Here is a 24,067-nt window from a genome sequence, read left to right as displayed (position 1 = left end):
TGAAGCCACGCTACGCAAGACTGACGGCCTATGGAGCCCTGCCGAGAATTTGGCATGGGTCACCTGCCGCAGTCTGGTACTGCTAACTTCCGGCCATCGCCATTTTAGTCTTCCGCAGGCTGAGTAACGGTTCTAAGTCAATCCCAGCTCATTAAGTGATGTCAGCTATGTATTTGGGTCTCTGTCGGATATTTATCCGGGCCCAGATCTAAGGATAGATCATATTGGCATGAAGAGCATCGGGTCAGACTACCTGCCTATGATACGATAAGTCTCAAGTATATGGGAGGATGTGACGTGACACCGTCGGGGGCATCGAGTGGTGCTTCGAAATCATGGTTTTTGACATGGTCTGTAGGCCAATCCAACGAACAGCCGCGCACGTCTACGTCTAGATTCATCAGAATGTTGACCGCTAGTTGGACATTGTGAACAAGGGAAGTCGCACTCATGTCACTTAGTGGAGCTCGGATGGAAGGTAGCTCTCTCCCAGGTTTCCAAGGACACTCGTGGTGTGAGCGAAGATAATACTGTATATCTGGCAGTTAAGTTGTAGTTTGTTGGCACACACTACATACAGTCAACAAGTTTTAAATACACACAAAGCTGGTCTTCCGAGGCAGACTTGTTCTTTCTATGAGCTAGCTTGATAGTGTCGAATATTTATGATTGGACGAAACATGGTTTCAAAGATTTATCGACAAAAAAGCTCTACCCTGTCGTCCGACCTAAAACTCGCCGGGGTTGGCATCTGACAAGACGTTTTACAAACACGATGTATCTCCCAGCTATTTCCCAAGATTGTTCTCCCGGCAGTCAACCAAACTGATAAACTCACTGCATTTATGCCCAAATCCTTCAGCTCCCGTCATGTTCTTGCATGATAGTGAGATGGATACGTGCGCATACATGTCGGTTTACTTCATCTAAAGCATCGCAAGCGGACCACAGCCTACTAACTTCCCCCAAGATTTTATATACCAATACTCGTTCTTGAAGCGGGAAACTGGCTAACTCAACCGATCGCTTATGTTGAAAGTCCACGCGTTTATGCGTTCTTAGTTCAGCACTTAGTTACCCTCGAACTTACAAGTGTATGTGCGAAAGATATCGATAGTGAGCAGTGCCAGCGAAATATAGTCATACTGGTTATGATTTAACAATCATACAGAAACGAGGATTGCGGTATATATGTAAATAAACTTACCCCGGCTGAATATTAGCCAAATTTCGTTGTATACAAGGTATGACTCAGCGCCGGGAATAGTGAAGCAGAACGTTTTCATTCAGACCAACATCGCAGATTACCATACACATGGGCGTCAAGCCAGTCATGCAAACACCCACGGGACTTAGTCTTTCCAAGTAGTGAGGTAAAGCAGCAGCTCGTGATCCTAGACACGCCCATCCAACGCGTACCAAGGGCACTAAACCCAACTGAGAAGGTATCGGGTCCGGGATGCTCCAACAAGGCTAGCCGCCGGCGGGTGTGGCTGTGCCATCACGTGGATGGTTGCCTCCCCTTCCCCGGCCCCGCGTCTGACTGTTATTCCCGCACCTGAATCTGTACTCTGGGTTAGGCTCAGTAATAATCTGAACTATAATACCTTCAATTGGCGTTTGACTCTAGCTCTCGTTACTCTTATCATTCGTTGCTAGATACCACACTTTTGGATCCCACTAACCTCGATGGCGAAAGGGAACACACTGCGCAAGGAGAGAAAGGCGCGGGTGCCTGTTAATGCATGTAAGCAATCGGTTCGTTAGGTGTGCGTGACTGTATGTGTTGGACGTGGCTCCTTGCTCTATGCACTCGTTTGGGGGGCTGTGTTGAATTAGGCAGCGTGGCTTGCGTAGAGAACAAATTCTGATTTTTCCTGTTACATCGATTCAGCGCGGCCACGAACACGCGGTCAGCGCGGGAAGGTGAGCAGCAATAGCTTAGATCGCAGAGCGATATCACCGCTAACGACTCCCCCATATGGAATTTGCTTCCGGTAACGTTGGGCCTGACGTAGCTCCATGATCCCGCCGCCAACACAGCTGAACTCACTACCCAATTGCGTTCGATGGGACTCTACGCGGCTCCAACATTGGGCGACGGAAACTGTTTGTTCCGAGCGCTGAGTGACCAGGTAAGCCGTTTCTTAACTTGTCTGTTACAACAACGTGCTTGACGACCCCTAGATCTACGGAACCCCGAATGAACATCTTACGTTGCGAAAAGAGATTTGTGCGTTTATGGCTGCGCATAAGGAGCGTTTTGAGGCATTTGTTGATGATGATCGGAGCTGGGACCAGCACATTTCCACAATGAGGAATAATGGAACATATGGTGGTCACCTGGAGTTGACGGCGTTTGCTCAGTTGAAAGTTGTCAACGTCAAGGTTGTTCAGCCCGGGTTGGTGTATGTGATCGAGGGTGCAAAGACCGACATTTTCGATCCTGGCGCAAGTTCGGCAGCGGCAGACGAAGCTGGCATAACAAGCTCTAAGGAAAGGAGGAAAGGAAAAAAGGAGAGACTAAAGAAGAAGAAGGCCGAGAAAGCCGCTAACGAGGATCATGACGAAGACGATGAGGAGGATGGGGGTGCTCCCTTCCCGGCCACAGTTTACGTTGCGTGCGTGCTGCCATTTCCCCATCAACCGTATCTTAACACGTACTACTCGTAGCTATCATGATTGGGAGCACTTTTCCTCTGTACGAAATCTTACAGGCCCGCATCAAGGCATGCCTAATGTCTGCGAAGTCCCAGAGCCCGATACATCCTCTCTTCCTTCTCCACCACCCTCCCAAGCTGCCACCAAACGCAGCGCCAAACAACAGCTTCAATCACAATCCATGAAGTCGGCGCCATTGTCCAAACAGTCGCAACAATCGCGTCCGCCTACACCCTCCGACTCTCTATCGCCTCCGCCAAGTCGGAGTCCCAAACGAGCAATAGACGAAGACGATGAAGAGGAAGAGGAAACTGAAATTAGGAAAAGGAATAGACGGGGAACTATCACTGTTACACCCCCAGAAGACGACGGCGAGCATGAGGAAGATGAGGAGTCTGAATTTGCTGCTGGCGTATCGAGCAGCGTGTCCGCCGAGTCTGGGTCATTCATTTCTGACGCCCCACCACCTCCACCTCCATCTGAACCCGAACTGGAACCTAAACTCACCAAGGGAAAACGGAAGTCGCTCGGAGTTCCAAAAGCTCGGTCGAGTACACAACAACGCGGGCGACAGAGTGTGGGTATGACGGGAACGGCAAAGAGTAGAGCCAGCACTGGTGGCACGTCCGAGGCTCCAAAGAGAGAAACGAGGTCTGCTACAAAGGCGTATCGAGATGCTGGGAAGGTGCGGGATCTGGGGACCGGCGAGTGGTTGGACAACGGAACTGGTCGGTTGGATGTGAGAGGATTCAGAGAGCTGAGGATATAAAAATCCTTGGAACATCCCTTACCCAATTCTTATTCTACTTTGTTATCCAGCCCGCGCTGACTTACTCTTTGCGTTTTTTTTGCTCTTTTTTATTATTTTGTGTACCCTCTCTCGTCTCGTCCCGACGACTTTGACTCTCCATCTGCTGCATATTGTCTCCGCTGTCGATTTCTTTTGAATTGCAATTTGAGCAGCACGTAAACGCAACGCACGCACTTCTGTTTTGTTTGTATTGTATATAAAACCTCCACCCTTGTACAACTTCAATCCTCAGGTTATTTGTTCATGATTCGTTTCGTGTATAAGATGTTGAGATGGTTCTCCTTCTGAAAGCTGTTGACTTAGCACTTCATCACAAAAGCTTAAGCTGTCGTCAGTTTGAATACTGCATAATCCCCGACTGCCTGCAACAGCTTCGTAATTCACTATCCGATCCTGAACGACTCATGTTTTTTTTCTTTACGGAACTATATTATTAATATTTTTTTGAAGCTGGTGGCAGAAGATAGCGTAAAAAAAAAGATATGAGATTAAGAGATTCCCAAGCCGACAAATGAGGATATCCTCAACATCACCCTGCTAAAATGCACCGATTCCGTCCTCAGTCTCTCAACTAACACCTGGAAGTATTAGGCTGCCTATTTTCATGTGCATAGGCACTAGACAAGGAAAGAAAGGTCGGGAGATAAAGCGAACGAAGGGTTTACTGTAATCACTTACCTGGATAGATGCAGCCAACGTAGGGTTAATGACTATTGAGACCCCTGAATGTGAATAGATTGTCAAGAAGAGGAGCCAGAGACCTATCATATTCGTCGATGTAAGTATCATTCTCAGCATAATTTGCACGTGCTACTGACCCATGTCATTCGCATACATCTTACCACCTATCCCCAAATCCCCCATGCATGTACTTATCTTATAATGGGGTTCTCGACGAGCCCGAGTGAACAAATATTTTCCCCCTATGAGCTTGTAACGCCTCAAGGATCTCCCCCTATCGGGCTTGTGGCAATTACGAGAATAAACAGCAAATTTGGTCGCGAACCAGTCCGTAGTAATAAACCACCCAAGCTTTAAAGTTGATCCTATTGTAGGCGCCGACATAGCCACTCAAAGCCATCTACCTCATTATGACGCGTGTTTCCCTGAGTATCATTTCTCACAACCTGCCACTAATCTTGTTCTAAGTAGAACGCAAAATGAATATATATGGCAGGATTCTTATCACGTCACCGTGGCATCGACGTCGCGTTCGATATACATCTCATTCAGCGCCATTTCGTACGTGCTCAATGTTAAGTACATCCGGTTCGGCTAGAATGCACGTACTAATGTGGTATTATAAAGGTGCGCGTACACATGATAAGCATACAAAGAAGACGAATGAATGCTTTTGCATTTTCTTTGGGAGAGTGAATAAGTGATACTTATTCGAACCTTTACTGATCTTTAAGCCACAAGCGATCTTCTTCCAACTCCACTTGCCGTATCTGGGGAACTTCATGATATCTGTCAGCTTTATATACCGCGCTTGTGTCCAGATAAAATGCGGTCAACGCAGTGTCAAATATAACCAGCGTAGCTGAGCGTGATTGAATAAAAGTGAAGAGTAATCCTGATAGCGTGGCGAGGAACTGCAGGCCGAGCCACATGTAAATGCGTCGTATATCTACTAAAGCCTGCGATGCGGGAGCCGAGATGGAGTAGGTTGTGTTGAATTGTACATTCCATAAAGCCCCTGTGAGGGCCATCCAGGATGCAGCATAAGAGCGGGTAAGTAATCCCACGATACGGTCCTCAGGGCTACTCCACACAGATTCCTTTTCCATATACATCATACTTTCAACTAGGCCCACAATTTCGGGTGCCAGTCTCAAAGCAGTTTCTGTCAAGGTATCTGGATTCACAGATTGGAAAGTGCTGTTTCGAACGGTACGATGTGATGAAACCAGACAATCATAACAAGTGCTGATACCGGCAGTATAGTGGACCCAGGCGAACTGATAACACACTTCTGCAGGATCGACATAAATAGCATGATCAGGTCCTATTTTGTTTTGCTCTTTGACGTAGAGACAGCCATGTGGTCTACTAGAATATCGATATCTTGACCCCACATACTCCACCACCAATTGTCTCTTAGAAACTACCAGTGGGTTGGGCATGATTTGGTTAGACCATGGGGTGCCTGGTATGAGGATAGGCCCATAGCGAGGTTGGCGACATAATTCACCCGTAACATTGATCATGGAACATATAAAATCCTCGACGTTGACTTTGCCTTCTCCCATGAGGTTTTGTGGGTTACTAACCCACTCAATAGACCGAACAGAGAAGTACGGCAACGTGATATTGGTAAGTGTATTATTGATTTGTAGTTGAATCCCAGGTAAATATCTTCGCAGACCACTGTGTTCTGTTTCCCACCTCCAGGTGAGAAGGTCAAAACTGGCCGCTGTTTGACCCGTTTGTCTGCGATAGCCTAAATTGTCTGTCCAAAGGCGCCATTGTTCATGATCCCCGTTGTAGTGTAATACGGGGATTGATTGATTAAGTAAATGATGCGGACGGTGATTTGCAGTGATCCAAGTCACAGAACCATTGATGACCGGAGCTGCAAGTTGTAAGGGAATTGTTGTAACAAGTATGAAGCACATTATCCATCTGATCTTTTTTCCTTCCTTAACTTGTCCTTGAAGAGGAGCTGTGGGTACACCGTAAGAGACCAGGAGGCGAAGCTGTCTGGGCTTAAGCCCGTATTTTTCCATCAAAATGAAGGCACAACGCCAGCATAGGGGACCTAGCCAACAGGAGGTGACAAGGCGAAGGACAGAGATAAGGACCGAGAGTAGGGTTGTTATATCGGATTGAAGGAGGGCTGAAAACTCCCATCTTATCAGAGTACCATCGTGAAGTTTAACGGTTGGCCGTCGTTCGGAAATGTTAAAAGTACGATGGTTGACGTATACGAGGAGGAATAGAACGATCATAGTAGTCAAGATTGCATGGAGTAATATGGGCCACAAAAGTCGGAGCCAAGTGAGATATTTCTCAGTTTTAGTAGAGCGGCGTTCTGGGTATGTTGATAGCCAGATTCCTTCCTTTTGAGAGCTGGACACATCGAGCCGAGCTTCATTATCGAGTTCATGGCGATCATCGTTTGATGTCGAAATTTGGGCTCGGTCCATGTTATTTACTAGCGTATGAGTATAATGAGTATTTTATTATAGGAAGTGCACTGGAGGCTCAAACGTCACATACCTCAGAACACTAACTCCTTTGGGCCGCGGATGTCGGTTCTTGTGAATTTGGTCAGTCAGACCGCCTCATTTATACGTATATACCCAAGAGTCTCTAACTCAAGGCAGCGGTGAGGATATAAACCAATACCCCTGCCAAGAGCTGAGGCCAGCGCTAACCATCTGATACTTAGGCTCATGCAGTGCAGTGCCAACGTTGCGATATAGCGAGTACAGCTTTTTGGTCAGAAGGTTCTGAGCCGAAATTCACATCGAATACGTTTCTGGAGCGGAGTTCTAGTGTAACTTATCAAACGGACTAAGTTTTATTTTATTCTATCTGGATTAGTTGCCTTCAATCGCGCATCGATAGCCGACCAGGTACATCACAACAAGGGCGCCAAAACTCGAAACATACTAGCGAGAACCTGTTAGTCAAGGGAAGGTAGTACAGGCTAGGGGTCAGGCACGTTATACAAATAGCCAAGAAATAACCATCTCGGCCGAAGGCCAACAATGTAAGAAAGAGGACGATTCGAGAGGAGGCTCAGCAATGCAGTGTGATGTCCAGGCACAATCGGGTCAGCCGACCAATTGCCGAAATGATTACTGCCACAACTTGCGCCCACAAACTGAGAATAATTCGTGCAGCTCAAATTCATACTTTGGAATACACCAGAGTGACAAGTTCTTGATGCGCAATGATTCTTCAGTGCCCAATTAAGAAGATAAAAGCGCATTCATAGTAGGGTTGAGTGAAGGTGGAAGTGAAAGTTGTGACTCCGCGCTAGACGTTGAGCTCCGTTTCGTCCTTGTCTGGCCGTAACTCGTTCGAGTCTAGGAGACGAGAATGGGTGGTGTTTGAAGCTAGATAAAGACTCGATCTGGAATATTGTTTCGATGCCCACGAAGTGGCCTCTAGCAAGTTCCATATTTCGCATTGCTTAAAGTAATAGTCCTGGACGAACAATGGTCTTTCAACGTTGTTTAAATATGCGATGAGAAGCAAGGTTCTAAGAGAGTGTAGCATATATGTTTGTACCATGAAGGGACAGGTTCGCTGTGTTTCAGCAACCAGTTCCAAAAGCGTTTCATTTCCATACAGTCACGTGATTATCTCTAACCCACGTGACATTGGCTCCACGGTTGTTTCCAATCCAACCGCGTCACCTCATCCACATTCACGACCTTTCACACTCACGACTTTTCACGATGGTTCGTCTTTGATCACTTTCTTTCACATCCCAAATTCTAAATTAGGATGACAACAGGTCACCCCAGCCGCATTCCGTAAACTCGTCAAGGAGATTCAACAGCTTCGTGCTGAGCCGCCCGAGGGTATCCGAGTTGTACCAAGCGAGGAAAACATGTTGGATGTTACTGGTATTATTGCTGGACCTGGTATGTCTTGCATACACTGCTTGTTCTTTCCGAGACTAAATGAAGTTTCTCCAGAGGGCACGCCCTATGCCGGCGGTTACTACCATATCCACTTCTCCTTCCCACCCACATTCCCGGCCTCTCCGCCCTCGGCCCGGATGCTCACCAAGATCTTCCACCCCAATGTTTCCCGCTCTGGCGAGATCTGCGTAAACACACTTAAAAAGGATTGGAAGCCGACGTATGGGTTGGGTCATGTATTGGTGACGATCAAGTGCCTGTTGATTGTTCCGAATGCGGAGAGTGCGTTGGATGAAGAGGCCGGGAAGCTTTTGCTGGAGGATTGGGATGAATTTTGTTCGAGGGCAAAGATGTGGAATGGTATTCATGCTACACCCAAGGTGCGTTTTTGTTCGTGCTCGAGGATAATGAAATGATGTTTATGGGTTTTGGATAGGTCGCTCCCGTTGAATTCCAAACCCCTGCGTCAACTTCAACTTCGACTTCAGCCCCGGCTGTCGTTGCTCCGACAAAGACAGCAAGTGCTGTACCCGAAAATGCGAATGCGTCCGAACCAGCATCACCACCTAAATCCAAACTTGAAATACCCGCTGTTCCAATCGTTCAACAGACTCCACTCCAACCGTCCGCTGTCGGAAACGCGGCGTCTATCATTCCCGAGACTGTCACCACATCGGTCAAGCCTCCTTCAGCGGGGAAGACGTCCTCCGCCTCGGGGACCGAAAACGGGGCTGCTGGGGTTGTGAAGACGACTGCGAAGAGAGTTGCGACTGGGGGAGTAGAAAAGAAGAAAAAGGCGCTGAAGAGGCTATAGTTGTTCATCTCATTCTAGTGTGGTAGAGCCTTGCCTCAGACAATCCGCTTTTTTGGTTTGATTATTATGCATTTTATGCGCTTTGTGTTGTTAGCTTTATGGTCTTTTTGGAATATATTTTTAGTTTTTCACCCGGTTTATTGCATTTTGTGGACTGGTCGCATTCGGGACATTGGAATGGAGAAGCGCTTGACCACGTTTACGGTTGATTTACCTGGCTCAGCTTCGACTTTGAGGTTAATGACGACTGATGCAGTGGTAAATCTCCTCGCTCGCGTGGCTATCTAGTGTTTTTTCGCCACCAACGGACGGAACATACCAGAAAGAGCAAGCTTAGTCATCTGCCCGAAGTCTTAATTTGTGCATGTGTGCCATCGCTGCGATCTACAGATCTTGATCAAAATTTGAGATTAATTTTTAAAGTGAGCCCTTGACCACTTTGCGCTCCACTACTCTACCACAACACCATGGCCTCTATCGGAACGCTCTATATCACAGAAACCCAACCGCATGTCAAGCGCGTAAGTTGTGTATCTCGTTCGACGGCGGTCTGAGCTGATGGATGTGGTATAGATTCGTGCCACTGCGGCCCTTGCTGGGTTGACATTGGACCCGACTCCCTCGGACTATGTTCACAACCAGACGAACAGGACTCCCGAGTACAAGGCCAAGTTTGCGTCTGGCAAGATCCCTGCCTTCGAGAGCAAAGATGGCTTCACCCTGTTCGAGGGCAGCGCCATTGCCCGCTACAGTAGGTCGCATACAGACACAAATGGGCCATGTGCTGATGATACTCGCAGTTGCTTCGCTTTCTCCCAACTCTGGATTGTTGGGAACTTCCCCGACCGATGCGGCCCTCGTCGACCAATGGGTGTCGTACATCGATTCCGAGGTCCTGAGCAAAGGATTTAGTCTCTATGGACTGTTACACGGCCAGTTCCCTTACAACAAGCCATACGAGACCTTCTTGCGCGAAAAGATTCATGACGGACTGACTGTGCTCAACACCCACCTCACCCACAACACTTTCTTCCTCCCCACCAACCGCATCTCCTTGGCTGATATCACTGCTGCCGCTGTCTCCAACGTACTTTTCGAGACCTTTTTGGGCCCGGATGATCGCGTCAAGTACCCTGGTATCCAACGTCTGCTCGAGACCGTGGCCAACCAGCCCAAGCTCAAGGATGTATTTGGCACCATCAAGTACGCCGACGCTCCTCTCCAATATGTTCCTCCCAAAAAGGAGAAGCCCGCTGCTGCTGCTACTCCTGCCGCACCCAAGGCTCCAAAAGAGAAGAAGCCAGAAAAGGACGATGATGACGATGAGCCGTTGGTCCCCGCTGAGCCCAAGGCCAAGAACCCGCTCGACGACCTCCCCAAGAGCGCGTTCAACCTCGAGGACTGGAAGCGTGCCTACTCGAACATGGACACCCGTGGTCCAGGTGGATCTTTGGAGTGGTTCTACGAGAAGTGAGTGTGCGGCCTCGTACCGCATTGTGCTTTATTTACGGTATTCGGCAGGTTCGATCCCGAGGGCTTCTCTATCTGGCGTGTGGACTTCAAGTACAACGAGGAGCTGACGCAGACCTTTATGAGCTCCAACCAGATCGGTGGATTCTTCAGTAAGTAATCAGTTTCTTTTTTTTATATATAATTTTGTGCTTATAGGTTTGTGATAGACCGCTTGGAAGCGTCGAAGAAGTACCTATTCGGGTCGGTCGGGGTTCTCGGCGAGGCGAACAACTCGCGCATCGCCGGAGCATTCATCTTGCGAGGCAAGGACTACAAGGTTCGTCCAGGCATTTACCTTTGTTTATGGCATGTAGTGACAGTACGTGTAGCCCGTTCTGGACGCTGCTCCCGACTGGGAGTCGTACGAGTACAAGCAGATCGACCTCTCGAACCCTGAGGACAAGGCGTTCTTCGAGGCTGCGCTTGCATGGGACCTGGAGATTGACGGCAAGAAGTGGGCGGATGGCAAGAACGTGAGTGTCATAGTTTTGTATGCGGAGGGAACTGTGGAGCTAATGGATGATGTCTGCAGTTCAAGTAAAGCTGGAGAGCGGAGTATTTTATTGAATTCGTTGTTTGTGAAACTAGTTGAAGGGTCAATGCATTTATAGATTTACAAGTGAATTTGTGTGACGAGTGAGGCTGGGGTGTTTGTGCGTATGATAATATGAGGTCGGAAGTGATAGGTTGATTATAAATGAGAGCAAAGATATTTTCGTTTACAGATAGTCGCATAACGGAAGACCGTTTGCAGTGGAGAAGATAGGGTCAAAGTTAGGGTGAGCGGTGATGTTCCACCATTCTGGTTATTGTACCAAACAAGATTCAAGTTATATTAACAACCACTACCCACTGTCTGTATGCACGGGACGTTATCCTCGTTTTAATTACTCAACTAAATTACTGCTTTCCCTGGGGCTGCCCAGAGTTCTCCAATCAGGAGACTTAGCTCCAGGGCGCCCCAGAGGACTCTCAAGCTGAGTGGTACCTTTTGGAGAAGTAGGCAATTTTGTTGAGTAATTGCTAACTTTGAGTTCTACTATATGGTATCAACACATACATATTTCAGATAAGAAAATTTAGAGAGAAAGCAAGCATTGTGGGCCGTCGCGGCAAGTTGTTATTACGCTATCAGGAATGTGCGGTAATGTAACGATTGGACTATGGCAGATTGTCAGGAAATATCCCGAGCGCGCAATAATACACAAGTGCACCTCTTTAACAAGAATTCTATTCTGGATTTGGGAACCAGAAAGCTTTACATTGCGATTGGCACGGCGGCGTACCATGGTAGATGATGTAGAACTTGGTATAAATTAGCAGTGATTCGCTCGGCTACTGATTAGATAAGCAGCACTCTGACCTTAGCTTTGACCCAATACTCTCCACTGCAAACGGTCTATCGATATACAACCAGCTTTAATGAATGATTGATGTGGTGCATATAATTTATTCATTTATTCTCTGTAAATTCACATGTAATTCATTGACACTGCCCTAGGTACTGTTTATCAAAAGGTCCACAGCTGCTTGATCTCGAGCAGTGAAACTGCACGGGAATGGTAATGGGTCACTTCAATAACCAACCCCTTAGAAACGTCCAACTCATGATCCAAAAAGAGCACTCACTATACAAAGTATGGTTGGAATAACTTGTACATTTGCGGAGATGGAAGGCCACCAAGCGTTGCAACTTTCGCAAGCAGCTCGGGGCCTGCCTGAAGCTCGAATACCGACAGGATGCTAGTACATATGATCCAAGTAGCATTGTTCGCTAGGTGCTGCCCGGGGCATACACGACGACCAAAGCCAAAAACGTACTTTCGAGGATCAGGGTCGGGCATTGGTTTCAAATAACGAGATGGATCGAATGTGTGCGGAGACGAAAAGTGCTCTGAATCTCGGAGCATAGCCCTGGGTATAGGATTCAGAATAAATTTGGAATATAATGTATTTTGAGACAAACCAGATATTGGGACTGATTGTGGCATTCTTGGGAATGCGATACCCCCAGAGCTGAACTTCTGTGGCAGTAATATGTGGAAGACCTTTGAAACTGATGAGATCCAATACAACTTTGTGTTGATGTATAAAAACCTAGGGGGGCGGGGGGACACAGCCTAAGTACTTCTTGTAACAGTGCATTGGTGTACGGCATGTTGTCTCGGTCTTTGAGTCTCGGTAGTCGCTCTCGCCCAATTACAGCATCGATCTCGGCTTGCGCAAGCTTGGCCGCTTTGGGATGAAGCGATGCCATCAATATGAAGGACAACACTAAACCAACGGTCTTTCGAAGAATTACTACGAGATAGAAATTAACCAGGAGCTTCAAACTAGGCCTACCGTAGTGGTCCCTCCTACACGTTATGTACCAATCACTTTGTGAGGATAGGCAATGGATATAATCGAAGTACATACCTCCAAACAAGGAGGCAGCTGTCCATTTAATTGATTCTATCTCAGTGCCGTCAATCCCTTTATTAGTCTCGAGCAACCGGGAAACAAATGATGCGACTTCTGTTTTACCGGCGCGCTATCGACGCAGCAATCAGCTCAGCCAAATTTCCATGGACCAAACTACCTACCACTTGCTCAAACACCGTCTCAAACAAACCACTCGCATACATGGTTCGTGATTCCTTTCCCTCTTTGCCGAATGTTTGAAAGCTTCCGCCAGGGAACCAATCGGGGAAATATTTCACTAGACAGAGGTGAACTCTAAATCAACCACTGTGGACACGGCACTGAATAGAAGCTTATATTGCAGGACAACTCACGGAAAGGAAAGTCATTGACAAGAAAATAATGCGCCAAGCCTTTCAACGTGTATGGAGATGTCTGGCCAATCGTAGTTGAACTATGACCTTGACTGGAGGTCCAACCATAGGTCAATCGTAACATAAAATTGTTAATGATCTCGCCGACATGCTTCTGAAATGATGTTTGATCCCAGTGAATATGTCTAAGTAGCTCGAGTGTTGAGCCTAGGTATTGAAATTCGTATGCTCGTGCAGCTCTAAAATGTAAGGCTGAAGTCATCAGACGTCGCTGCCTTTTGTGCCATTCATCATGCTTGCGGAAGGCCACTCCTTCAGACCACCCGAGACTAAATGGTACATCAGCAGTTACGCCAGGATGAATTGCTTGTCAGTTACCCACAGATCGCGAATCATAAGATTTTTCGGGCGATTGGCTGTCAAGAGGGCTTGTTTTTCCAGCAGCTCTGTGGCTGATTCTATAGTATTGACGACGATGAACGTCTCGATTGGCGTTTTTATACTAATAGCATCGCCTTTACACGGGTATAGCCTTAATGAACAGATCATTCATCGATTATAACGAAAGATTCGAAGCGTACCTAGACTATCCTTGTATTTTGTGCCTAGAGCTACATATTGGTGGGGCTGGTTAATACTATCCATGTTGCCCCAGATCCAGTGCTCTGGCGGAGATGGGGGCAATAGCCCTTTTGTTCTGATAAAACGCAATGCTAGTAGAGTAACTGCAGCGATGAAAGACAACGCTAATATCAGAAGGCCTAACCGCGAGCTGTGAGTCATTGGAAGTATATTCATATCCATTGAGTGATTGAGAAATGCTGTGGTGAACTTGAGCGCAATAGAAGACTATTTATACTAGATGCGTAATGGTGCAGCCATCTCCAAACCTTTTGGGATTAAGCGACTGAGAAGCAAGGCTACTACCACTACGAGCTATTATTCATGTTCGGTCCCGATATATTAAAGCGAAGCTGGCTCCTTCTTCCGCTGTCTCCTCTGGTGTTATGGTCGTTCTTTTGTATTGGCTGAAATTCTGATCCCTTGCCCCGGAATCGTATGATTTTCGTTTACAATTACCCACCAAAGGTGATCACCCCGTGTTCACACTAGAACTCAGCTGATGCAGAGCCTAAGCCTATCGGGTAAGAGGTAGGGATGATCCGTGAACCTGACTTCATGGCAGAATGAATAGCGATAGACAGCGCGAGTCTGCCATCACTTAGTCTTGGGGATCGGAGTTGTCTAGTGTGCCACTGGGGTCTGTCAGATAATAGTGTCGCCTTTGATGGCTCTCACGGTGAGCCCCAAAAGTGCGGATTTTCCGCATGACGTCCAGATTTTGCCAGACATCCGCACCTAAAATAGCAGAATCCGCACCTCGACGACACACAGGGGTGAGTTGAGGATGCGGATTCATGGAAAAAATGGTCGGATTTTGCCAACACTCCGCATATAACGCGCGATTTTTCACGTTCAGAAAATCCGCACTTTTGGGGTCCACCGTGTCTACGAGGCCCCGAAAATCCTGGGAGCGCTCTGGAACTCGCTATTATTGGCGAACACTCCGGAGCGTTTAGTATGACGCTCGAAATTGCTCGTGGAGTGCTCCCGAGTGATCACCGAGTAATTCGGATCCGTTGGATCCTAAGGAGGAGGTTCCCAAAACCGAAGCACTCCAGAATGCTCCAGGGTTTTTGGGGGTCCCGTTTAGGGTATGACACTCGGTACAGTCTCGGAGACAACGTAGATTACCTTTACCGATCGAGCGTCCCATAGCGAACCGGACCAGAGAGTAGGACAGCAGTGGCAACGCATCTATGAAGCCACGCATGATGTACAACCTTGCTTCGTCATCCGATCCGCTGCAATGATTTAAACCAATCGCTGATATTTACCGCACCAAGAGCGATCCCGGTTATGAATATATGCATACTTACGTACTCCCTGATACACCGTTTTATACAGTTTATCCACGGAAACTGCTCATGAGCCATTAGACCACTTGTTGCCTCTTAGCCCCTTCTTCAGGTGTGGCACTCCCGGTCGATAAATGTAATATGTATTGTCTCCAAGACTTTATTGAGGGGCTTGCCATTGCAGACGTTGCCGTTATTTGACAGACTCCAGCGGTATCTTGGGCAACTCTGATGATCAAGACCAAGCGATGGCAATATCGCACTGTCTATTGCTATTCGTTCTGCCATAAAGCCACGTTTGTTGATGACCATACTTGCATTATGGCCGATCGGCATAACTAAGTTCTAATGTGGCTGATCGTCCCTGGCGCACAACTGTCAAAAGAAATATTGCAACTCCGGGGTAAGGGGTCAGAACTTTAGCCAGGACTAAAGAACAAGGCTATGGCCCTCAGGTGGGCATCTATTGGGCCCAGACTAATGCACCAGGGTTTGTTTTTGCCTTGACTTCAATGCGCCAAGGGGACTGGCTTGTGCCATTTCACATCCAAACATGGTCTAGAGCATAAATTAAATAAATCAACCTGGATTGGCTGCAGACCATAGGATGAGAATATTATTGGGGTTGTGCTATAATCATACGTATAATTAATGTCATTGTCCTTTCAGATAAATAGTTGTTTGGGTAGCACAAGCCATTGGCTACTTGTGAGCCTCATGGCCAAGATTGCAAGCATATACAGTATGATTGGGTGATCTTTTGTATGGTTGTTGAGTACAATAGTCTATAAAACCAGAGCTTTAAAGGTGCAGTTTATATTCATGTATATTGCTTAGCTACATTCCCATATGTTGTAGCCTTGTTGTAAGACAAGCTGCACTAGTGGGGCAGGCACTTGTGGCTGTAACTGCTAACAACTAAGGCCTAACTACTGTAACTACTTAGTTGGGAAGTGTCATAAACAGAGGAAAATAGAACTAGCTGGAATTGAACCAGCTTGACCACTAAGCCATAGAGCCCTATTATTCCTCTGCTGACAACCCATGATTACACCTGCTACCCCCCAAATTTTTGGGCTTGGGCCAGCATGCAACCACTTGTACTGGTCATGTGACCGTGTCCAGGACAGGAAGGGACTGCTTAAGTGTTGTAGACACACTTATACCAAGGGATTTTATTCCTAATTTCTTGAACTTAAACTGTCCTAGATGTCTGTAAGGATGTCAAGGGTGCAGGTGCTTGTGGCTGTGTGGAATACAAATATAACTGCTGAAGGTGGCAACTGTCTACCCTACAACATCTAACTACTAACATACAGTGACCAAGGCCTTAAGGGCAATGGCAGACTAAGTAAGTACAGTGGGGGCAATGCTTAAGGCATTGTAGCTAAGTGGTTACCAGCTGTAAGGCCTTGTACAAGTAGGGGGATACAACAAGAGGTAATTGACCTGGGTGTTACCATGGTTGGTTGGCCTCCTTATATATTCTACAAGCTATCTAATTACAAATACACTGTGTGGGAAGAGAAGTACTATATATGAAATAAGAACCCTGCTCTGGCTGCAGCCTTACTCATGCATATGTGTCACTTGACATGTCATAATAATGTCATCAGGTGGAGGTGGCTACATGTGCTGAGTAAGTGCAGATGGGGGACACAGCTTGGCACTTAGCGTATGATATAAGCACCAGAGTCATGTGATCAAAAATATAGTCCAATTGCCTTTGTTTAAAATTGAGAAAAATGGAGTAAAATCCCCTGGTATAAGTGTGTCTACAGCATAAACAAAGATAAACAGACAATGTTTTCAATCATGTGATCTTGGTGCTTATATCATACTCTAAGCGCCAAGCAATGTCCCCAATCTGCGCTTACTCAGCACACATAGCCACCTCCACCTGATGACATCACTATGACACATCAGCAACATGTATGCATGAGTAAGGCTGCAGCTGGAGCAGGGTTCTTATTGGTTATGATTTTGCATATATGTATTTGTAATTGGACACTCCTCTGTAATATATAAGGAGGCCAACCAACCATGGTAACTGTCCTAGACGTCTATAAGGACGTCAAGGAGGAAGGCGCTTGCGGCCGGATGTATCTAAGTAGAGAACCGCGTAAGGCGGCGGCAAGCTATCCTACGGCAACGACCAGCTATACTACAATGATCAAGGCCGTAAGGGCAATGACCAACTATGTAACTACAGCGAGAAAGCCGCTTAAGGCGGTGTGGACTAAGTAGCTAAGTGGGTTACTGGGCTTAGGGCCCTTGTACAGAAATGGGGATGCGACAAGAGGTAATTGACCTGGGTGTTACCATGGTCGGTTGGCCTCCTTATATATTCTACAGGCAAGCTATTTACAAACACATTATATGCAATACCGTATCAAATAAGAACCCCGCTCCGCAGTTGGCCTTACTCATGCATACGTGTCACTGACGTGTCATAATGATGTCATCAGGTGGAGGTGGCTACGTGTGCTGAGATAAGCGCGGATGGGGACGTGGCTTGGCGCTTAGTGTGTGATATAAGCGCCGATGTCACGTGATTGAAAATGTTCTCTGATTGCCTTTGTTTAAATTCGAGAAATTGGGAATAAATTCCCTGGTATCAATTGTGTCTACGACACTGCCCCCCCTTAAGGGCCTTGGCAGCGCCAAGGGCCTTCTTTTTCATTTCTTTTTCGTATTTTTTCAAAATTTTTTCGGCGTTTTTCAAGTTTTCTCAAGGCTCCCACGTATTTTCTTCTGACCCGTAGCCCTTCCATTTGACCCGGAAGAACCATTTCCCGTTCCTTTCTTCAGCATCGGTGATCCCTTCCACCTTGTATTCTTCTTCTCCATCCACGGTGACTGGTGGTGGGCGGTTCTCAAAGGTGCATTTGTTGTCCCTTTTGACCTTGGATAGGAGTCCTACATAGAAGACGTTGTGGATGCGCATTGTTGGGGGTAGTTCAAGCCGGTAAGCGCGGTCGGAGATTTTCTCAATAACTTTAAACGGGCCCAAGCGTTGTTCTGTTAGTTTGGGGCTTAAGGTTTTGAGGTTGACATTCTTGGCGTCGAGCCAAGCTTCTTCTCCGATTTCAAATTCCGTTGGGCTTCCGCTTTCTCCAGCTGTCATCCGTTGCTTGGCCTGCCGGAGGGCCAACTCTACTTCCTTCCATTGCGCTTCCATTGCTTGGGCAAGTTCATCCGCTTCTGGGACATCTGTGGGTACGTTGGATGGGGTTAAGGTGGGTTCCCATCTGTATAAGGCCTTGAAAGGGGTTTTCCCAGTACTACTGTGCACGGCGTTGTTGTAAGCAAATTCCGCCATTGGCAGCCACTTAGTCCAATCCCGCTGGTTAACCCCCGAGTAGGCCCTTAGGAAGTGTTCAATGGAAGGGTTGACTCGTTCTGTTTGTCCATCGCTTTGGGGGTGGTACGCTGAGGAGAAATGGGGGTCAATTCCTAGGCGTTGGTATAGTGCCTTCAGGAACTTATTGTTGAACACCCTTCCCCTGTCTGAGACCGTTTTTTCAGGCATGCCGTGACGTTTCCACACGTGTTCCAGGAATAGCTCCGCTAGTTTGGGGGCCTTGAGCTTTTTGGAACATTTGACAAAGATCCCATACTTTGTGAAGCTGTCCACTATGACTAAGATGGAGTCGTTGCTTCCGTCCTTAGGCAGATCTACTATCATATTGTATGATACGTGTTGCCAGGGTCTAACAGGAAGTTCAAGCGGCTGAGGTGGGATAGAGGCGTACTTAGGCTTTCTGATCCGTTGACATGTCTCACAAGAATCTACATGCCAATACGTGTCTGCACGGATACCGGGCCAGTAGTAATTCCTTGACACCAATTCTAGGGTACGCTGTCTTCCCGGATGTCCTGCCAAGGGGCTGTTGTGGAAGATGTGGAGTAGGTCCGTCCTTAGTGTTCCAACGTCAGGGACCACAATTTGTCCTTGGTAGAATAGTAATCCAGCCTCCATCTTGTAATCTTTGAATGCGCGTTTGATGGAGGGAGGTGCTTTGGACTCATTCTGTAAGAATTGGAGGATTTCCTCCAAGGACTCATCTTGGTCTAGAGATGCTTCGATCTGACGTTGTAGCTCTTTTTCAGGTGTGACCAGGGCAATGTTTGCGAATACGGGGTCTGGGAGCATGGTTTGAGCTGTAGGAGGGATGTCGGCATGGTCTGAGCGGCGTGAGAGGGCATCTGGTTTCCCTGACTGCTTCCCGGGGCAATAGACAATCTGGAAGTTATAACCGGCAAGGAGTAGGTGCCATCGTGCATGTCGTTGATTGAAGGTTCTGGATTCCTTCCAGTATTCCAGGTTGCAATGATCCGTGAAAACCGTGACTGGGTGTTTTGTCCCTTCCAGGAATATACGCCAATACTCAAATGATCAGATGATTGCCAGGAGTTCCTTGTCATGGGTGTCATAATTCTGTTTGGCACCTTTGAATGATTCCAACAGGAACCCCAATGGGTGTAATCTTCCGTCTTCTTGCCGTTGACTGAGTATTGATCCCAAAGCTGCGCCTGATGCGTCCGTTTCCAGGAAGTAGGGTTTGGTAGGGTCCGCGTGACAGAGTACTGGGGCGTTGGTGATAGCGTCCTTGAGGCCCTGGAAGGCTTCCTGTTCCCTGGTATCCCACTTCCATGGCGTATCCTTTCTTACCAGATTGTGCAATGGTCTAGCCATGTGGCTGAAGTTTGCAACAAATCGGCGGAGAAAATTTGCAAAGCCTAGGAACAATTGGACTTCTTTGACCTTTGTGGGAACCGGCCATTCTTGTACTGCCTGGATCTTGAGTTTATCCAGACTAAAACCCTTGTCTGAAACAATGATTCCCAGGTATTCCACAGAAGTGACGTGGAACGTGCATTTGGACGCCTTACAGAACAGTTGGTTTTCCAATAAGCGCCGTAAAACTTCATGGACGTGTTGGGTGTGGGATGCGTCATCCTTGGAATAAATCAGGATGTCATCTAGGTATATGATGACGCATACATCCAGTAGGTCCTTGAACAATTCGTTCATGAAGTGTTGAAAGGCAGCGGGGGCGTTTGTTAAACCAAAAGTCATTACCAAGGATTTGTATAGGCCGTACTTGGTGCGGAAAGCCGTCTTCCACTTGTCACCTTCCTTGACCCGGACATTGTTATAACCCCATCGTAAGTCCAGTTTGGTAAATACCTTGGCGCCGCGGAGTTGGGCCATGAGGTCATCTGGACGGGGTAATGGGTACACATTTTTCTTAGTCCGGTTATTGAGGCGACGGTAGTCAACTACAAGGCGACGGGAACCATCTTTTTTGGGAACAAACATGACTGGGGAGCTAATTGACGATTTACTGGGGCGGATTTTTCCAGCCTTGAGTTTGTCCCTAAGCCAGTCCTTGAGTGTGGCGGACTTGGCATTGGTCATGCTGTATAACGGGGAATTAAGTGGGCCTTCCTCTGTGAGTTTGATGGCAATGTTGTAATGCCTGTGCGGGGGAAGCTTGTTGAATTCTTCTTCCCCAAATACCTTGGCGTACTGATGGTATTCAGGGGGTACTCCTTCAAGGGAATTTTTATCAGCTTCCTCCTCCTTGGCAATAGCAGCGTGATCTGGTGGAATGTGGGGGAAAGAGAGGGTACGGGAGTTCCAATCAATTTCGGGGTTGTGGGCTTCTAACCATTTGATTCCTAGGATGGCAGCGTGTGATCCGGTGTTGCAAATCAGGAAGGTTTCCGTCATTTGTTTACCATCAAATAGGAAAGTTAGGTGGGCCTTTTTCCAAATCTTTCCAGCCTGGGGGCTTGACCCATCAAGCATAGTTACGGTACGGGGTTGAGGGAGGTCTATTAGGGGTAGGCGGAGTAGTTCTGCGGTGTGAGGATGAAGGAACAATGATGTTGCGCCTGAATCTATCAGGACTTCTAGTGGGTCCGCTTGTTTCTCTGGCTGGATTGAAATAGTGAAGAGAGGAGAGATTCTATTGTTACTATTTGATATATTACATATTTCAACAAGCACAGAGTCCTTGGGGTCCTTGCGCGCGGCAGCAGGTACCCTTACTCTTTTCCCGATTGGTACTTGGAGTCTTTGCCAATCTTGGCGGTTTCCTTGGCTTTCCCCTTATCCTCAATAGGGGTAGCCTTCCAGCCCGTGCGGCATTCCGCGAACTTGTGACCCATTTTGCCGCACTTGATGCAGGCGCCTGCGGCGCGACGGCAATTGCGTTCTTCCTCCGACACAAAGTTGGGGTCGTCGGAGAGTTTCTTCAAACCGGTTATGGCCTGGCCGGTACTCGTCCCCCTTGCGGGGTTGGATGGTTTGCTAGACTTATTATCCCTTGGCGGGTGGCTAGCTCGCTCTTTGCGGAGAGCGTTGTCGATGACAAGTGCTGCATTCTGCAGCTCAAGAAGTGTGCGGGGGCGGTGCTTGCGGGTTGCGATTTGGCGGCTGACCTCCCAGTGGAGGCCGCGGGCAAACTGGCCTCTAAGGGCCGCGTCGTTCCAGTCCAGTTCCATTGCCAGGGTTCTGAACTTTGTGATGTAGTCCGCGCATGTGCCGGACTGGGTGAGAGTAGTAATCTTCTGCTTGGCGGCCCTTGTGGCGTCAGGGTCACCGAATGCTGCCAGAAACTCCAATTTGAATCCCTCGACCGTTTGAATGATAGCTTGGTGTGACCCAAGCTGGTCGAGGTGAGGGTGCGCCCATGCTCCCGCGGAATCCCTCATATTCATTAGGAGGAAGGACAGGACTTCTTGGTCTGTGGGAAACATGCGGGAGTTCAATCGGGTCCAAGCCAACATCCTTGTGAGCCATTGTTTGGCTTCACTCCCAATTTTGCCTGTATAGGCATCTGGGTGGTCTACTTTGACCGGGGCAGGATAGGCGGCTGGAGCCGGAGGTGGAGGGGCAGGTGCTCCAATCGGGGATTGGAGACGCGGAGATAGAGGGGGAGATGGGACTTGCGGGGCACTGCTCGGATAGGAGTGGGTTGGGCAAAGGTGGGGAGCCCTTTAGACGGTTCGGGCCAGAATGAGACCCAACTAGACAATCCAATAGGGTCGGCTTTTGATAAGGGGCGTGGCGTTGCTTCCACAGCCGGGGGTTTTGTGTCTTCTGGGGTCCGGGGCCCGTGGAGTTGGAGGCTTCTAAGCCCATCCTTGACAGTATCGACGGCTCGAGAGATGTTCTCAAGGTTGGTGCGGGCCTCAACCCCTGCTTCTTGGACTTCTTCCACTTTCCGCTCGAGGTGCTTGACTTGGCCAAGGAGGCCAAGGAGGAGGCTTGTGATTTGCTCAAGGGAGACTTCCCCAATTTCAACATAGGGGGTTGCCAAAAGTTGGGGTCCCAGCTCCCCTTGATCAATTGGGGAGCGGGTTCAAGAGGCTGGCCGGGGACGGGTTGCCATGGTATGTGTTGGCGGGTAGGAGCGGCCAGCGTGAGAAGAGGCACGGGAGGAGGAGCGAGTGGGAGTGCGCAAGGTAATGGTGGGCAAGTGAGGGGGAGTGAGGGCTGTGTAGCCAGGTAGTGCCTATATCAGGGCTTATGAGCGCTTTGTTACGCAAACGCTAAACCTCTGCGTCAAACAACCTAGCGTTGGACAGTAAGTGCCGCTAATTACAGCCGTGGGCGGGCGTAATGTAGGGTCTCGTCTCTGCAAGCGGGTGTATCTGCTGTCTGAGGTTGCTGGTAACAGGTGCGGCAACCGTGGGTATGCGGACGATTAGAACCCGTCTGCCTTATAGCAATTTGGTACTAGGTGGAGCCGACGCTGGTTTGATTATTGACAGCAAAAGGCGAGCTCGATCACCTGTTTTCCCTCGTGCTAGTACAGGGGGTCTTCTCGTTTGTTGTGGCTGAGTGGGTGTGCTTGGTGGGCACGGTTTGCAACCGACTTAAGGTTGATTACCTAGTGTCCTAGACGTCTATAAGGACGTCAAGGAGGAAGGCGCTTGCGGCCGGATGTATCTAAGTAGAGAACCGCGTAAGGCGGCGGCAAGCTATCCTACGGCAACGACCAGCTATACTACAATGATCAAGGCCGTAAGGGCAATGACCAACTATGTAACTACAGCAAGAAAGCCGCTTAAGGCGGTGTGGACTAAGTAGCTAAGTGGGTTACTGGGCTTAGGGCCCTCGTACAGAAATGGGGATGCGACAAGAGGTAATTGACCTGGGTGTTACCATGGTCGGTTGGCCTCCTTATATATTCTACAGGCAAGCTATTTACAAACACATTATATGCAATACCGTATCAAATAAGAACCCCGCTCCGCAGTTGGCCTTACTCATGCATACGTGTCACTGACGTGTCATAATGATGTCATCAGGTGGAGGTGGCTACGTGTGCTGAGATAAGCGCGGATGGGGACGTGGCTTGGCGCTTAGTGTGTGATATAAGCGCCAATGTCACGTGATTGAAAATGTTCTCTGATTGCCTTTGTTTAAATTCGAGAAATTGGGAATAAATTCCCTGGTATTGATTGTGTCTACGACAGTAACACCCAGGTTGATTACCTCTTGTTGCATCCCCAATACTGTACAAGGGCCTTAAGCCCAGTAACCATACTTAGAAGTACTTAGCACACTGCTTTAAGCAGCTTCTGTTAAGAGTCGTGTAAGTACAGGAGTAAGAAAGAATTACTATATACAAAATGTATATGGGAATAACTAAGAACTAGTATTAAGAATCAGAATATATGCACAGAATATATGCACAATATAGGCTAGGTTATCAGGAATAACAACTCCTAACAAATAGTCTAGCAACTATGAAGTGCAGGTGGTTGGTTATGTATAGTACCTTAGACTAATGTTACTTAAGCCTAAGTGACTAAGGGTATGTTTACTTAAGGTCTCTAGGATAGTACCTTAAGTAAGAGGGTTACCTGACTAATGTACAGGATTTATAGGATTTGCCTAATAAGTATAGGACTTATATATGCTTAAGTAAGACTTAAGACTTATGGGGTTT

The 24,067-nt window shown here is 47.8% G+C and overlaps 6 protein-coding genes across 6 annotated transcripts; 3 read left to right on the top strand and 3 right to left on the bottom strand.

Moving 5' to 3' along the window:
- Nucleotides 1–1,689: 1,689 nt before the first annotated feature.
- On the top strand, nucleotides 1,690–3,430 carry RhiXN_12197 (OTU-like cysteine protease; the record flags this gene model as incomplete). Its single annotated transcript, XM_043332012.1, has 5 exons — nucleotides 1,690–1,747; nucleotides 1,895–1,926; nucleotides 2,019–2,135; nucleotides 2,188–2,621; nucleotides 2,674–3,430. The coding sequence occupies 5 exons, from the start codon at nucleotides 1,690–1,692 to the stop codon at nucleotides 3,428–3,430; spliced, it is 1,398 nt and encodes a 465-aa protein (XP_043186773.1).
- A 1,442-nt stretch (nucleotides 3,431–4,872) lies between these two features.
- RhiXN_12196 (uncharacterized protein) lies at nucleotides 4,873–6,621 on the bottom strand (the record flags this gene model as incomplete). Its single annotated transcript, XM_043332011.1, has 1 exon — nucleotides 4,873–6,621. The coding sequence occupies one exon, from the start codon at nucleotides 6,619–6,621 to the stop codon at nucleotides 4,873–4,875; it is 1,749 nt and encodes a 582-aa protein (XP_043186772.1).
- Nucleotides 6,622–7,884: 1,263 nt separating this feature from the next.
- On the top strand, nucleotides 7,885–8,887 carry RhiXN_12195 (ubiquitin-conjugating enzyme; the record flags this gene model as incomplete). The annotated part of the gene is made up of 4 exons (XM_043332010.1): nucleotides 7,885–7,887; nucleotides 7,944–8,073; nucleotides 8,128–8,453; nucleotides 8,510–8,887. The coding sequence occupies 4 exons, from the start codon at nucleotides 7,885–7,887 to the stop codon at nucleotides 8,885–8,887; spliced, it is 837 nt and encodes a 278-aa protein (XP_043186771.1).
- A 467-nt stretch (nucleotides 8,888–9,354) lies between these two features.
- On the top strand, nucleotides 9,355–10,940 carry RhiXN_12194 (elongation factor 1-gamma; the record flags this gene model as incomplete). The annotated part of the gene is made up of 7 exons (XM_043332009.1): nucleotides 9,355–9,408; nucleotides 9,461–9,638; nucleotides 9,688–10,357; nucleotides 10,409–10,509; nucleotides 10,567–10,676; nucleotides 10,729–10,872; nucleotides 10,932–10,940. The coding sequence occupies 7 exons, from the start codon at nucleotides 9,355–9,357 to the stop codon at nucleotides 10,938–10,940; spliced, it is 1,266 nt and encodes a 421-aa protein (XP_043186770.1).
- Nucleotides 10,941–12,027: 1,087 nt separating this feature from the next.
- RhiXN_12193 (cytochrome P450 family protein) lies at nucleotides 12,028–13,821 on the bottom strand (the record flags this gene model as incomplete). Its single annotated transcript, XM_043332008.1, has 9 exons — nucleotides 12,028–12,313; nucleotides 12,366–12,447; nucleotides 12,497–12,686; nucleotides 12,743–12,756; nucleotides 12,818–12,932; nucleotides 12,985–13,100; nucleotides 13,177–13,505; nucleotides 13,559–13,691; nucleotides 13,758–13,821. 9 exons carry the CDS (start codon nucleotides 13,819–13,821, stop codon nucleotides 12,028–12,030), a joined length of 1,329 nt encoding a protein of 442 aa, XP_043186769.1.
- A 4,005-nt stretch (nucleotides 13,822–17,826) lies between these two features.
- On the bottom strand, nucleotides 17,827–22,501 carry RhiXN_12192 (Retrotransposable element Tf2 protein; the record flags this gene model as incomplete). Its single annotated transcript, XM_043332007.1, has 5 exons — nucleotides 17,827–19,463; nucleotides 19,548–21,082; nucleotides 21,157–22,104; nucleotides 22,143–22,449; nucleotides 22,492–22,501. 5 exons carry the CDS (start codon nucleotides 22,499–22,501, stop codon nucleotides 17,827–17,829), a joined length of 4,437 nt encoding a protein of 1,478 aa, XP_043186768.1.
- Between the last annotated feature and the right edge of the window lie 1,566 nt (nucleotides 22,502–24,067).

The sequence above is a fragment of the Rhizoctonia solani genome, chromosome 15, assembly GCF_016906535.1.
Source record: "Rhizoctonia solani chromosome 15, complete sequence".
NCBI lineage: Eukaryota > Fungi > Basidiomycota > Agaricomycetes > Cantharellales > Ceratobasidiaceae > Rhizoctonia > Rhizoctonia solani.
Note: the sequence above shows the minus strand (reverse complement) of the source record. Positions and strands in the feature narration are given on the sequence as shown.